General features: G+C 40.8%; 1 protein-coding gene across 1 annotated transcript; it reads left to right on the top strand.

Moving 5' to 3' along the window:
* The first annotated feature begins 2838 nt into the window (after positions 1–2838).
* On the top strand, positions 2839–11914 carry LOC117272909 (putative G-protein coupled receptor 148). Its single transcript, XM_033652061.2, has 2 exons — positions 2839–3891; positions 11634–11914. Exons 1-2 carry the CDS (start codon positions 2933–2935, stop codon positions 11770–11772), a joined length of 1098 nt encoding a protein of 365 aa, XP_033507952.1. The 5' UTR covers positions 2839–2932; the 3' UTR covers positions 11773–11914.
* The last annotated feature ends 3620 nt before the right edge of the window (positions 11915–15534 follow it).

The raw sequence follows: 15534 nt of genomic DNA, 5'->3' as shown, positions 1-15534 counted from the left end.
AGAAGCAATACAAACAGGCCTGAGACTATGGTGCTACCTTAGCGACCCTGTGAGGCTGTGGTGATACTTACACAAGGGACTGACTGCTGCTCTTAAGTAGGACAAAAATATAGTTAAGCCATGATAAACTGTGGGTACGTTACCAATCAGGTGCAGGCAGGATGGTCCCTGAGTCACAGCCTGACTTCTGTTAAATTCACTGCACGCCTGTAGAAAACCCCACACAGGTGGTTTTAATTATTTTTGCCTCATTGGGAGAGTGTAGGCATTTTTTCCCAATCAAAACTTTATTAACAGCAGATTATTGTGGTTTGTTGCGCATGTTAGATACTGCACATCATAGGGCACTGAGATTTGTTACAAATTGTAAAGCCCTCACTCATCACTGTCGCTTTATTCCAGGGCAAGTTGGCCATCTTTGACCCTTTAGTAGGCTTCGACCTTTATAAAGCCATACTGGGTACACTCCCTTTGTACATTTGTACTGTGATTGAACAGAGATCTGAATGTAGCTACAGTCATTGCAAACCAACTGAAGTCATCTGCCAGGGTTGTCCAATGTTTCTCAAGAGATGAGATGCCTTGAAACCCTTTTTATTTTCTAAATACTCATAAAATACTCAAAGAATATTTGAAGTTCAGCATAAAACAAGTGTTTGTTCCGAAGAAAGTGAAGAAATAAGACCTTTTGAAAATTATCAAGTCATCAATTCCCTTGTTGCTAGACTCTACATTCAAAAATAACACTATGCTTTTTGTATCTGGGACCAAGAGTCTCCGTGATTAAAGGGGACATTTAAGTCAAAAAGTTACTTGAATGAGTTCAGACATTAAATAGGCGAGAAAATGACTCAACCTCCTTTGCGCTGAAGGAACGTAAAGGGAAACATCAGGTGTAAATTTGTACAGGAAGTCATGGCATGTGTACAATTTTTACATAAGTTTCTTTAACTTTAATGTGGACAAAATATCTATTACATTCAGTCCAAACATTCCTGCTAATATTAAACTGATGTCTCCCTCTACTGTTAGCTTTGATGAAGCTGATGGAACAGGGTGAACACACCTTCATAGTTCTCAATGGTAGATGGAGTCCTGACACCTCTTGATTCCCAATGATTCCTCTTGAGGTACATGCAACCCAGAGCACCTCTGATCGGCCTGCTGTACCTGCTCTGGGCAGAAGGTGGCAGCATATGTCCAACAGTTAGTTTAGGTGGCACACTGCACTGTTTCAGATAAAGGGAGTCCCAGCCATGAAATAAAAAATTAAGGCAGGAGACAAATCAACTTCAGACAATCATCACTTTGGAACACTCTTAGAAACAAGGGTTCCAAATGGTTCTTCCTGAAGAGCTGAAGAAAGGGATCTTCAAGGGTTCTTTGTAAAACTAAAGATTCAAGAGAGTTAATCAATAATTGTTGAAAGCATGGGGTGTTAAAAGATTCTTACCTTGACATATTCAAATGCTTACCCATGTTTCTAATGGTAATTTTAAATGTAGAGTTTCAGTTCCCAACACTTCTGCACCAATGAAATAATAGAGTGTAGTGATTTCAATAAGTCTCCATCCCCTATAACGTGACTGCAGAATAGGATTGTTGTGGGTTGGATCACATCAGCCCCGGCCCTTTAGGAACCTAATGAACCCCAAGGCTGCTGGATGTGGTTCCCTTGGCCCCTGGATAACCTGTTTGGGCATTAATCTAATGCCCAAAGTAATGAAGTGAATTGCCATTTTCAGGACCTCCTGTGTGTGTCTTGGATAAAATCCTTGGCATATAAAAGGGATCTTGCTTGAACCCCCTGGGTGGGTTCTAGATGAAACATTTGGAATATAAAATGATTTTTGGTAGAACCACCAGCTGGGTTCTAGATGAAACCATTGGAATATAAGGAGGTTTTCGGCAGAACCATCTGGCTGGGCTTTAGATAAAACCTTTGGAATATAAACGGGTTCTCAGTAGAACCCCCTGGCTGGGTTCCAGATGAAAACCTTGGCATGTTGATTGGGTTCTAGATAAAATCCTTGGAAAATAAAAGGGTTTTTTGGTGGAAACTCATGGGTAGATGAAACCTTTGGAATATACAGCCGTTTTTGGTAGAACCTACTGGCTGGGTTCTAAATGAAACCTTTGGAATGTCGGTAGAAGCTCCTGAGTGGGTTCTAGATTTAACCTTTGGAATTTAAAATGGTTTTTGGTAGAACCCCCTGGGTGGGTTCTAGATGATATCATTGGCATTCAAAAGGTATCTCTGTAGAACCCCACGGATGAGTTCTAGATTAAACCTTTGGAATATAAAAGGGTTTTTGGTAGAACCCCCTGGCTGGGTTCTAGATTAAGTCCTTGGCATACAGAAGGGTTCTCGATCAAAACCCCTGGGCAGGTTGTAGATGAAACTTTTGGACAGTAGAACCTCCTGGGTGGGTTCTAGGTATAGCCCTTTATGCTGGGTTCAAGGTAGAAGCCTAAAAAAAGGGTTAAAATTGAACCTTTACAAAGGGTTCTACCAGGAAACAAAAAGGGTTCTCCTGTGGGGATAAGCAGCGAAAGAATACTCTATGGTTTTAGTTAGCACCTTTATTTCTAAGAGTGTACGATAACTTTGTAATTCCATTTTCAAAATCAATTGTCTTTTCAGTGTGAAGACAGAATAATGTTTTTAGTTGACTATGATTTTTTAAAAATTAAGAATAAAAAAATTACGCAAGACATAAAGTCTCAAGGATGTGGTGAGACACACACACACACACACACACACACACACACACACACACACACACAGAGGGAGGGAGGGAGGGAGGGAGGGAGATGTGAGCGGTTGATCGTTTTGAGTCAGTCTTCAGCCAGACGGCAGTGAGAGAGGACCATGCGGCGCACAGCATCATCATTATCTTCATCATCATCAACCAAACCCAGCTGAGGAATAATGTCAGTAAACAACAGCACGGGGTCATTAGGCCTACAGGTGACAGAGGAATACACCTGCGTGCGTTTTTACGTGTCCACCGTGTCCTTCTCGGTGCTGCTCTTCTTCAACCTCATCATCAACTGGACCATCGTGCGCGTGGAGCAGCTCCGGAGTCATGCCCGCTTCGTGCTGGTCTTCCACCTGCTGGTGTCCGCCCTGGTTTACCTGGGCATGAGCAGCATCTTCTACTACCAGATCCACCTGGACGCACGGCTGGGCCGCTCCGCCTGCCTGGCCATGATCACCATCCTGATCAGCAGCGCCTCCAACATCCTGCTGACGCTCACGGTCATGGCTTTGGACCGTTACTGCGCCGTGTGCCACCCGATGCGCTACAGCTCCACCTGCACGGCGGGGCGCTGGCCCTGGCTGATGGGTGCCGTCACCTGGCTGGTGGCTTTGGTCATTCCCATCAGCCTGCTCCTCCGCCCGGACTCCCAGGCCGCCAGGGCCGCTTATAACGGAGTGTGTGACCGGGAGCAGCTGAAAAACTTCCAGCTACAGAAGGTGCTGTTCGTCGGTGTGTGCACCATACTCATACTGTACAGCTATGTGAGGATACTGGTGGAGGGGCGGCGGTTAGGGGTGCTGAACCGGCGCAACCGGGCCGGGTGCAGGACGATCGCCCTGCACGGCACCCAGCTGGCGGTGTACATCCTCCCTAACTTTGTGAACTATGTGCTGACGGTGTTGGTCAACAAGATGCTCATAACGCGGGAGACCAAAGAGCTGTCCGCCGTGGTTATCTTCGCTTTCTTCAGCTTGGCGCAGTGCGTTGCGCCCGTTGTTTACGGTTTGCGTAAAGAGGAACTTCTGGAGCAGTTGAGTCACAGGTTCCCCTGCTGTTCCCGGTACTTGAAGAGTGTCCTCGGCTGGACCGTGCGCAACAACTGGACACACACCCAACACATTACACGGTATGTCCCAACTGATGCAACCATTACAGTGTGTTTTTAAAATCATTAATCAGGGTACTACTTTCTCACAGGAGACCCTTTGTAAACAGGGGCGGATTATGAGGCATTGGGGCCCTGGGCACAGATATGCACAGGGCCCCAAGAGGCTAAGGTCTCTTTGTAGCCATTATGTGGTGTCTCTTTGTGGTCATTTTGTGTCTCATTGAGGTTGTTTTGTCTCTTTGAAGTTGTTTTTTGGGTCATTTGTTGTCATTTTGTGTCTCTGTAGTTTTGTGTCTCTTTGTAGTTGTTTTGTGTCTCTTTGTAGTTATGGGTTACCATGTGTTTTTTGTAGTTGTTTGGGTCTGTTTGAGGTCATTTTGTGTCTCTTATAGGTATGTTTGTCTTTTTTGGTTGTGTTATGTCCTTTTAAATTGTTTTGTGTCTCTTTGGGTTGTCTTGTGTCTCTTTGTAGTTATTCTGTGTCTCTTTGGGTTGTCTTGCGTCTCTTTGTAGTTATTCTGTGTCTCTTTGTAGTTGCTTTGTGTGTCTTTGCAGACGTTTTATGTCTCTTTGTAGTTGTTTTGTGTCTCGTAGTCATTTTGTGTCTCTATTTTTACTGCTTTGTGTCTCTTTGTGGTTGTTTTGTGTCTCTTTGTAGTCATTTTGCGTCTCTCTGTAGTTGTTTTGTGTCTCTTTGTAGGTGTTTTGTGTCTTGTAGTCATTTTGTGTCTCTGTTTTCTGCTTTGTGTCTCTTTGTGGTTGTTTTGTGTCTCTTTGTAGTTGTTTTGTGTCTCTGTTTTTGCTTTGTGTCTCTTTGTAGTCATTTTGTGTCTCTTTGTATTTGTTTTGTGTCTCGTAGCTATTTTGTGTCTCCTTGTTATTGCTTTGTGTCTCTTGTAGTTGTTTTGTGTCTCGTAGTCATTTTGTGTCTCTGTTTTTGCTTTGTGTCTCTTTGTGGTTGTTTTGTGTCTCTTTGTAGTCATTTTGCATCTCTCTGTAGTTGTTTTGTGCCTCTTTGTAGTTGTTTTGTGTCTCGTAGTCATTTTGTGTCTATGTTTTCTGCTTTGTGTCTCTTTGTGGTTATTTTGTGTCTCTTTGTAGTCATTTTGCATCTCTCTGTAGTTGTTTTGTGTTTCTTTGTAGTTGTTTTGTGTCTCTTTGTAGTCATTTTGCATCTCTCTGTAGTTGTTTTGTGTTTCTTTGTAGTTGTTTTGTGTCTCTTTGTTTTTGCTTTGTGTCTCTTTGTGGTTGTTTTATGTCTCAGTCATTTTGTGTCTCTGTATTTGTTTTGTGTCTCTTTGTAGTCATTTTGCATCTCTCTGTAGTTGTTTTGTGTCTCTCTGTAGTTGTTTTGTGTTTCTTTGTAGTTGTTTTGTGTCTCTTTGTGGTTGTTTTATGTCTCAGTCATTTTGTGTCTCTGTATTTGTTTTGTGTCTCTTTGTAGTCATTTTGCGTCTCTCTGTAGTTGTTTTGTGTCTCTTTGTAGTAGTTTTGTGTCTCTTTGTTTTTGCTTTGTGTCTCTTTGTGGTTGTTTTATGTCTCAGTCATTTTGCGTCTCTCTGTAGTTGTTTTGTGTTTCTTTGTAGTTGTTTTGTGTCTCTTTGTTTTTGCTTTGTGTCTCTTTGTGGTTGTTTTGTGTCTCTTTGTAGTCATTTTGCATCTCTCTGTAGTTGTTTTGTGTCTCTCTGTAGTTGTTTTGTGTTTCTTTGTAGTTGTTTTGTGTCTCTTTGTGGTTGTTTTATGTCTCAGTCATTTTGTGTCTCTGTATTTGTTTTGTGTCTCTTTGTAGTCATTTTGCGTCTCTCTGTAGTTGTTTTGTGTCTCTTTGTAGTAGTTTTGTGTCTCTTTGTTTTTGCTTTGTGTCTCTTTGTGGTTGTTTTATGTCTCAGTCATTTTGCGTCTCTCTGTAGTTGTTTTGTGTTTCTTTGTAGTTGTTTTGTGTCTCTTTGTTTTTGCTTTGTGTCTCTTTGTGGTTGTTTTGTGTCTCTTTGTAGTCATTTTGCATCTCTCTGTAGTTGTTTTGTGTCTCTCTGTAGTTGTTTTGTGTTTCTTTGTAGTTGTTTTGTGTCTCTTTGTGGTTGTTTTATGTCTCAGTCATTTTGTGTCTCTGTATTTGTTTTGTGTCTCTTTGTAGTCATTTTGCGTCTCTCTGTAGTTGTTTTGTGTCTCTTTGTAGTAGTTTTGTGTCTCTTTGTTTTTGCTTTGTGTCTCTTTGTGGTTGTTTTATGTCTCAGTCATTTTGCGTCTCTCTGTAGTTGTTTTGTGTTTCTTTGTAGTTGTTTTGTGTCTCTTTGTTTTTGCTTTGTGTCTCTTTGTGGTTGTTTTATGTCTCAGTCATTTTGTGTCTCTGTATTTGTTTTGTGTCTCTTTGTAGTCATTTTGCGTCTCTCTGTAGTTGTTTTGTGTCTCTTTGTAGTAGTTTTGCCTGTTTTTGTAGTATTTTTCTTGCAGTTTGCAGTTCCTTTGCAACCCCCCAACATTTTTGTCTCCTGGGCCTGTGCCCGCCAGACCTGTTCAGTAATACATCCATGTTTATAAAGAGTATAAGTGGTTACCATGGACACAGATTTCTGGGGAGACGTAGAACATGTGCATTTGAGCTCAACCCCTCAAAAACACTATTCTACCATAAATGAATGCACTACAGGGACACATTGGTGCATAAAAATTCGTCAGGATGCAGGAAATTAAGTTTTTGATGCTCAAATTTTCCTATAGGGGATCCTTGAGTCCCTCCTTTCTAAATGTCCCACCCTCTTCCAGTGAAACCTACCTACGCCCTTGCATGTAACTAATGACTTACTGATGTGAGCATCGTTTGCTGTCACTTTCTAATAAGTCATCCAGTCTGCAGATGCACAGTCAGCTAAACATGACGACGATACTTTATTAGCTTAATTGTCATCAGCTGAGAGATTACCGGCTTATATGTAATTAAAAAAAAACACTCACATTAAACGTCCACAGGTTGTCACAAAGTGGGATGAATTTAAAAACAGTCTTTTATAAACATACATGTGGGCCTATGTGAACATCTGCGTATGGAAACAACACCAGTGGGAAAAAACATCCAGGACATTTCCACTCTCTAAGTAAACACTGTCACACAAAGTCACATGAAATGACTGGACACAGTGTGTGTGGTTCCACTGGGTGGCCTACATCTCGTTTTCTAGCTGAAAGTGAGCCGTTAACCACGCAGTGCAGACGAGTGGTTCCCAGCCTTTTTCTGTAAGGGAGCCATTTTCTGTCACTGAGTAAACTGATGACCCCTGAGAAAGTGACATATTTTATATTATATTCAGTGCATGACAATACAAACTATTAATAAACTGTAAAATTAACCCAAATAGTGAACGCAATGACCGCAGGATGTTTGTGTAGAATGAACGATTTGGATGAATTTGGAGCAGATTGTTTCCTGTGAATCATCAAAGATCAGTTTTACTTTTATTTTATATTTTTTATTTATATATCATACAATATATTTGTTTATATTTTATATATTTTTCATTTTATTTTATTTTTTTACAATTCTGTGACTGTATAATGCATTTTTAAAAAACTAAACTATCATACATACTTAAGAGGCTTTTTGTTGTTGATAAATCAACTTTAAAAGAGCAGTTTTATTTTTTTTCTTTACAGAAATGAGTAAAAGGATGAGATAAAGATCTGCTCTATATTTTTTTTAAAGTTTCATAACCCCCCTTTTAAATCAAGAAGGCTGTTTGAACACCTGTAAAGCTTTGGCAACACCTCCCCCAGGTTGGGAACCAGTGGATAAGATAGGGGTACAGATATCACTTTTGTCTTGTGCCCATTATATTCAGTTACTGTCTGATCAGCCTACATGTCTGTTATCTATCCAAACACATTCATTTACAGAGAAAATGACACTTTGCTGTCCAAAATTAAAGCGCTGAGTGCTCTGCTGATCGTACTTATTATCTTTTATGAACAGATCCCGATAAAGTAAAGGAATAGTTCCACATTTTGGGAACTACATTCATTCAGTTTCTTGATGAGAGCCAGATAAGATGATTGATACCAATCTCATATAGAAAATGTGAAGCCACCACCAGCCAGTGGTTAGCTGCTTCCCCGTGTTTAGAGTCTAAACTCCGCAAACCAGCAGCTGGCTGACGCTTCATATCGTACAGATATAAGAATGTTACCCAACAAAGGAAATGAACATATTTCCCATAGTATCAACGATAACTTTAGAAGAAGCCAATATGAGACAGCACACAGCTGATGTTGTCCCAGTAAGCTTCAAACATGCAGTAGTACAACCTTTGCTGAAGAAGCCTGGCCTAGAAAGCACTGTTTTAGCAAATTTCAGGCCCATCTCCAAGTTGCCTTTTGTTTCTAAAATCCTGGAGAAAATTGTCTACGCACAACTAAAAACTTTCCTTGATGATCTCAAAATGTTATGGAGGTTTTTCAGTCTGGTTTTAAAACTTTACATAGCACGGAAACTGCCCTTTTAAAAGCTTTTAATGACATTTTAATGGCAAATGATAGTGGCAACTATGTTGTTCTTGTCCTGCTCGACTTGACCGCTGCCTTTGACACTGTAGACCACAACATTGTGTTAAAACGTCTGCAGCAGCTAGTGGGCATTGGTGGTAGCACCCTGGACTGGTTTAGGTCCTACTTAGCCGACAGGACTATGTGTGTTGGTCTTGGTGCCTGTGAATCCTCCTCCGCTATATATATGGGGTCCCACAGGGTTCAATTTTAGGACCCCTGCTTTTCTCCCTGTATATGCTTCCTCTAGGGTCTATCCTCAGAAAGCATGGTGTCACTTTTCATTGCTATGCTGATGACAGCCAGATATATGTCCCTCTGAGTAAAAGCGATGCCTTTTCCCTCAAACCCCTGCTGTCGTGTCTTGAAGACATCAAAGCCTGGATGGCCCTAAACTTTTTAAATTTTAATGGAAAAAAAAACAGAGGTGATGGTGTTTGGCCCCAGCAGCTCCTGTGTTTCTTCCCCTGTTGATCTGGGTCCTTTGGCAGTTTATGCGAAGTCTACTGTTACTAACTTGGGTTTTAAGATGGACAGTGATTTTAAATTGGACCGCCAAATTAGTCCAGTAGTAAAGTCGAGTTTCTTTCACCTCAGGCAGCTTGTGAAGGTGAAGCATTTTGTTGCACATCAGCACTTTGAAACAGTAATCCATGCCTTCATTACATCTCGGCTGGATTACTGCAATGCACTTTATTTTGGAGTTAGCCAGTCCTCCCTTGCACGTCTCCAGTTAGTTCAGAATGCTGCCGCTCGTCTGCTAACTTGAGTACGAATGAGTGAGCACATTACACCCATCCTGGCCTCCCTCCACTGGCTGCATGTGCACTGTAGAGTTCATTTTAAGATCCTTTTATTTGTTTTTCAATCTTTAAATGGCCTCGCCCCGCCCTACCTCTCTGAGCTTCTTCACCCCTACGCCCCTGCCCGGTGCCTCAGGTCAGCTGATCAGCTGCTCCTTGAGGTACCGAGGTCCAAGCGAACACTTAGAGGAGGCCGTGCATTCTCCGTTGCTGCTCCAAAAATGTGGAACAATCTACCTCTGCACAAATCACTGTCTGTTTTTAAAACCAACCTTAAAACCCACTTTTACTCACTGGCTTTTAACCCAGCATGAGACTTCGCTCTGTTTTTATTTGTTTGTTGCTGTTTTTATTGTTTTTTTGTTTTAACTGCTTTTTATTATCTCACTGTTTTGTTGTTTTTATGACCTCCTATGTACAGCACTTTGTTTCAGCTGTGGTTGTTTTAAAGCACTTTATAAACAAAGTTGAGTTGAGTTGAGTAAACCGATTATGCTGTTGAATACTTGAAAGCAGTGATACTCAACTCACGGCCAAATCTGGCCCGTGATAGGATGCTGGATCATAGGGCTGCCAATTCATTGAAATATTACTGAAATCATAGTATGGCCAAGTGCAACATCTAAATTGCAGGAGCTTTAATTTTCTGATAAAGGTAAAAATGTATGACAACATACTGTTAGAAATCAGGCATCATGGTGTGACAGAGATGCTCCAACCTAAAAATCATATTCCGGACATAAGGAAACACACTTGTCCGGTTCAGACCCCAGCAAAAATCACATCATCATCATTTTTATATGTTCTTTTAGTGTAAATTAAATGCAAAAATTACAATGACCACTAAAATCACAACTCACGTTGCAGTGTCTGCCAAAATAATCGCAGTATGTGCAGTCCTACTGGGTAACACATTCTCACTCTAGCCTTGTCAGAAATCGACGTTTGGTCATTGACTTTTCACGTCCCGATATGACGTGCAAGGTACCCTGGGTGCGTTGGTTCTTGACGTTCTAGGATGCCATGTCAACTTCAGCCTGTTACATGCATTGTCTTCTTTCAAAATGCGTTTTTTTTGCTTCAACATGTGGTTGGGTTTAGGGAAAAAAAACAGGGCTTGGCTTTACCACCTTGCAGGAAGCGACCACTGCCTTCCTGGGTGAAAGTCAGTTGATTGGTCCCGCCGCGTTTCCCCCTGACACTGCCAGGCACCGTTAAATCAAAATGGCAGCTGGCCATGTATTATGCCAACGTAAAAAGACAGCCTTTGCGTTGGTGACACTGCACATCCTTTCTACGACTTCCAAATGAGACCAGGTTGCACTGGGTAGTCCGCTGACCATTTCATATGTCACAATTAAAATAAATTGACTCACACTGGGATTTTTTTTGTACTTTGAATGTCAATAAGGTGCCAGAGTGCATAAAAAAGCATCAAAATAGAGTTTATTTATCAAAACAATGCCAGTGGAGGTTCTGGGAAGGTCTGGGCTAATCCCCAATGGTCCTTAAATCCTAGAAACCTGTGCATACCTCAACAGTGCAAGGCTGCCGAGACTGGATTTGCCTCTTCGTCAAGATGAGTGAGGACAGCAAACATCAAAAGGTCGAAAATAGGCAATTGATTTATTGTATATACTGAGCGTGGCTAGACGAGGCTGACTGCTCGGACCTCTGGGTTTGCTACTAAATGCTTAGCGTTGAGGTCGTATTTCAGACTTTAAGTCCTCCGATGGTACGAAAATTCCTGACTGCAGAAACTGCAGAGAACGGTGCTCCTATCAACAGTTCCATCTGGGTGTTTTTTAAATGTAAATGTTCCATTCACAGGGCCGAGCAGCGTCGTCTCGTCTGCCTCCATCATGTGACAAAGCCACTGTGGCCTTCAATGACACACTAGGTCAAAGGACATCCCGGTCATTTTGACTGATTAATTGAAATTAACAAGCTATTTTGACAGCCCTAACTAAAACACATTTCAACATTAAGATTCATCCACACAGTTAAGGTCTCTGATAGATCTTGTGTCTTCTGTCCCACTAAAACCAACTAACATTTGAGAAAGATGTAACAACTTTATGTAAAACACTGCAAAGAAGTGCTGAATGCAACAGTCAAAAATGTAAAAGTGAAGTCTTTGAAGAAGGGTGATTCATAGGAAAAAGACTTGATAAAGAGAATGTGTGAAACTTGATTTGCATATGGTTCAATATCATTATGACTCCTGCCCCCACTGTGACTAATTAAAACTGACATTTGCTGCACATTTTGAGGATAAATCTGCAGTAAAATACCTCCCTTATGTGTGTTTTGGAAATTTGAGCATGCTTCACATTTACCACAACAACAGAAAGGGGACTCATGAGTCCACCCCCAAACCTGTAGTGTTATTTAAAGTTCTTTGTACTGTCTTTTTCCCCTCAGGGAGCGGACACTGACGGCACAGACGATCATCTCCCTACAAGCCTCGCAAGCCCCAGAGGAGGAGGAAACAAGGCCGATCCCAGTCAGGAGTTTCTCACATGACTCAGACTCATGTCAAGGCGATATGGACAATGCCTGATGGGGAAAAAGCGGGTCAATGTCAGGATCCTGGCCGCCACAGGGACGTTTGGATGTGGCTCAACTCAGGCCTGGAAGGAAATAAAGGAACCGCGTGGACATAAGAATACGTGAAGGTTTCTTTTGACCTCTTGCCAGGAGAGCGCATGTGGAGCTGATCAATGGTCAACAGCCGAAGACAATGCGGTTTCAGAAGAAGCGGGCAATTCTCTTATTCTATATCCTGGCTGGTTCAGGCCACCTCTTGGACCTCTATGCTGCAAACAGCCCTCCATCCTTTGGATCTAAAATGACTGGGATGGACTTAAACATATCTTCTGGTGAATGTGTTTCCATGTAACTGTGTGGATATTGAAATGAAGGAAAGGGAGGGAGCACTTCCCTTTCTTGCTGAGACAGATGAGAAGTTATACCACTGTGGGACAGGATGGACGCCCAGTGTCGTTTCGAGTATCAATATGAGCAATAATAAGATTGACACAGAAACAACTGATCTCATGTTAGATCACATTCTGGGCATGTGAACGCACAATCCCGTTAATTTATTTCAATACAATAAATGTTGTACATTACTGCACCCCATGGATATGTTACATTTGTATTTCACATGTAGCACATAGAGAGCTATTTTTCCTCGTGTTGTGACAACACTGAGGTTAACGGGTGGTTAGGTTTTGGCACAAACAAATGTGGTTAAGGTGAAGAAAACATCAAGGTATGACCTACAATGGCTTACCCACTTTTGTTGCTACATATGTGGACTGTACACGGCCGACCTCTCTGGGCTGGTTATTTATCATTAAAGGCTTTTTCACATTTTCACATACATGTGATTAAAGAATAAACAGAAAAGGAAAAACAAACACAGGATGTTTAAGTTATTTGGTGGTGATTATATATATATTCAGAAGTAGGTAAATCATGACACTTTTCTTAGATGTAAGGGGACCAAAATTCTATGTCAGGACAATGTCAAATGCCAAAAATGCTTCTAAAGTTCACAAATTTACTTTTTATATCGCACAAATTGTAATTTGTACATTTCATAGTTTATGTATGGAGTAAACACCAAAGATATGTGTTCATTAGTGAACTCTACAGGTGCTGGTAGGGAGATTTGTTAGCTATCTTGATTATGCTAACCATTTTCCAGTTTCCAGTCATTATGCTAGGCTAAGCTAATCATATCATAGCTTTATTGTCAAATCTAATAGAGTTATAATCTTATCCATCTGCTCATCTAGCTAACTCTCGACATTAAAGTGAATAAACACATTAAAAAAATGTTCAGGCTAGCCGTTTTCTAGTTTCCAGTCTTTATGCAAGGCTAAGATAACTGTATCATAGCTTTAGCTTCAAATTTAACTGAGTTATAATGGTTTGCTCATCTAGTTAAGTCTCGATATTAAAGTGAATAAACACATTAACATAGCATTTTTACTTTTATGGCAAGTTAGCTCAAGTTTTACTCAACTTCAGGCTATTTGTTACCCGATTTTATTTGCTAGCTTTATTAGGCTAGCCGTTTTCCAGTTTCCAGTCTTTATGCTAGGCTAAGCTAACCACATTCCAATGGTTATAATGTTATCCTATCTGCTCATCTGGCTAACTCTCGACATTAAAGCTAATAAACACATTTCCAAAAAATGTTTACTTTTATGGCAAGTTAGCTTAAGTGTTACTCAATGTTGAGCTAAGAATGAGAATTTGTTAGCTAGCTTTGTTAGGCTAGTTGTTTTCCAGTTACCAGTCTTCATGCTAGGCTAAACTAACCAGATACTATCTTTAGCTTCAAATTTAATTAGTGAGTTATAATGTTCTACTCATGTAGGTAACTTTCTACATTGAAGTGAATAAACACACACAAAAGATGTTACGGCTAGCCACAAAATCTGCTTAACTCAAAGTTGAGTAAAACTTGAGCTAGCCTAACATTAGCTTTGTATTTATGGCAATGCCATGTAGGCTTCTGTAATCGTTAAAATGCTAACTTCTGCGTCAGCCTACAGAAAAACATCATCCATGGAACACTTTATAACAACTAAATCAGAAGCTAAGGCAATGATATGGTTAGCTTAGCCTAGCATGAACACTGGTAACTGGAAAACAGCTAGTCTAATAAAGCTAATCTTTCTGTTAGGCTAAGCTAACCATATCATAGCTTTAGCTTCAGATTAACTGTTATAAAGTGTTCCAGGGATGATGTTTTTCTGTAGGCTGACGCAGCAGGGCCTTCATGTCACCACTATAACAAGACTGTAAACTTCGAAGTTCACTTGTGGGGTATTTACTGACATATTTTGTCATATAACAAGACGTGAAAGTCAGAGGCATATGTTAACCACAGACCTTATTTCAGGCATCTAACCAAAAACCCACTGACTTCTAATTATATTATTATATTATATCTAATTTTCTCAAAACAAAGCAGACTTCCATTTTGATTTTCCTTTGAATGCTACGAAATATTTACCTCGACAAAAAAAGGGAAATGATATAGTGACGAGTATTTAGAGGCAAAGTAACACTGTTGGTTTGGTCGACTTGATGCAGGGTTGCTGCTGAGCTCGTCAGGTGGTTTTTAGTCAGACGACGCCACACAAATAACGGGGAAATTCTCAACGTTTTAACCACAAGGCTCGTGAAGCGCTGGCACAGCCCTCTTCTCTCCGTCTCGCACCCACAACAACAGCACTTGTCAAGTCAGTGTGTGTATGTGTGTATATATGGGCAGGAGGGGGTTCCTGTTATCATTTCAAAGCGGCACTGAAGCAGCAGCGGCAGCTATTTCGGTGGCGAGCATTTACTGGCATTCCTGTGAAGTGTGAATGCCCTGGAAGAGCCCGGGCTGCAGAAGTGAAAGCAGAGTTAGTTGCAGGTTGTTATGTATATACAGCAGAAACAGGAAGTGAGTCTGGCGGGAACGGGACCAAAAATGCTTCGATGTTTGTTTGTTTGTTTGTTTTTATTTTTATATTTAATGCTGAGCTTCAAGATTTGTTGTTTCTTTTTCAGGTTACAAAAGCTTGTACAAGAAAAAAACAAAAAAAAGTTAGCATAGCTTGACCTGTTCGAGGCCACATTCACAGATATGGTGACAAAATATTTAAAGAATCTTGTAATTCTTTGCAAACCAAGACAGGTAAATGGATGGACAGATGAATACTTTATTTATCGATCCAAATAAATGCGCTGTTAACCCACAATCTCAAAGTAGATCTGTACAAACTCAGACTCCACCAAAACATTCTTTTTTTGGCAACACAAGAAGCATGTGATCATATCTGGTATTTAACCGGCACAATGCACGCTAAGTGTCCAAACTTATAAGCAGCATAGTTCGTCACAGTATGAGAATGTGCAGACCTAATTTAAGTTTCATGAAAGCTTTGATACAGCAGATTAAAACACCACCAAGTGCATTTATCGTACAAGAAATTGCTTCTAAAAACCAACCGGTATGCGGTCTTATTTTCTATAATACAGTAAATGATGCCTGCTACCTTAAGTCAAAGAAAATAAAACACCTGCACTTTGGAAGTTAACGTGATGGCCCTTAGTGAAGAGTGTTGCTGAGCTGCACCAGTATTTAAAAAAGGAACTTTGAACAGCATCTGTGGACCGGATTCTAAGGCAAAGGATGTTAATGTTTCCGTGATGAGCACCGAGTCAGCTTGACATGCAGAAAGGCATTTATATCATACATAAACACCACACCATTATATACATTTGAACACAATGCAGATAAATCAAAGGAGGAAAA

This window comes from Epinephelus lanceolatus, chromosome 22 (genome assembly GCF_041903045.1).
Source record: "Epinephelus lanceolatus isolate andai-2023 chromosome 22, ASM4190304v1, whole genome shotgun sequence".
NCBI lineage: Eukaryota > Metazoa > Chordata > Actinopteri > Perciformes > Serranidae > Epinephelus > Epinephelus lanceolatus.
The sequence above is the reverse complement of the archived record's forward strand: the minus strand, read 5'-3'. Positions and strand labels throughout refer to the sequence as shown.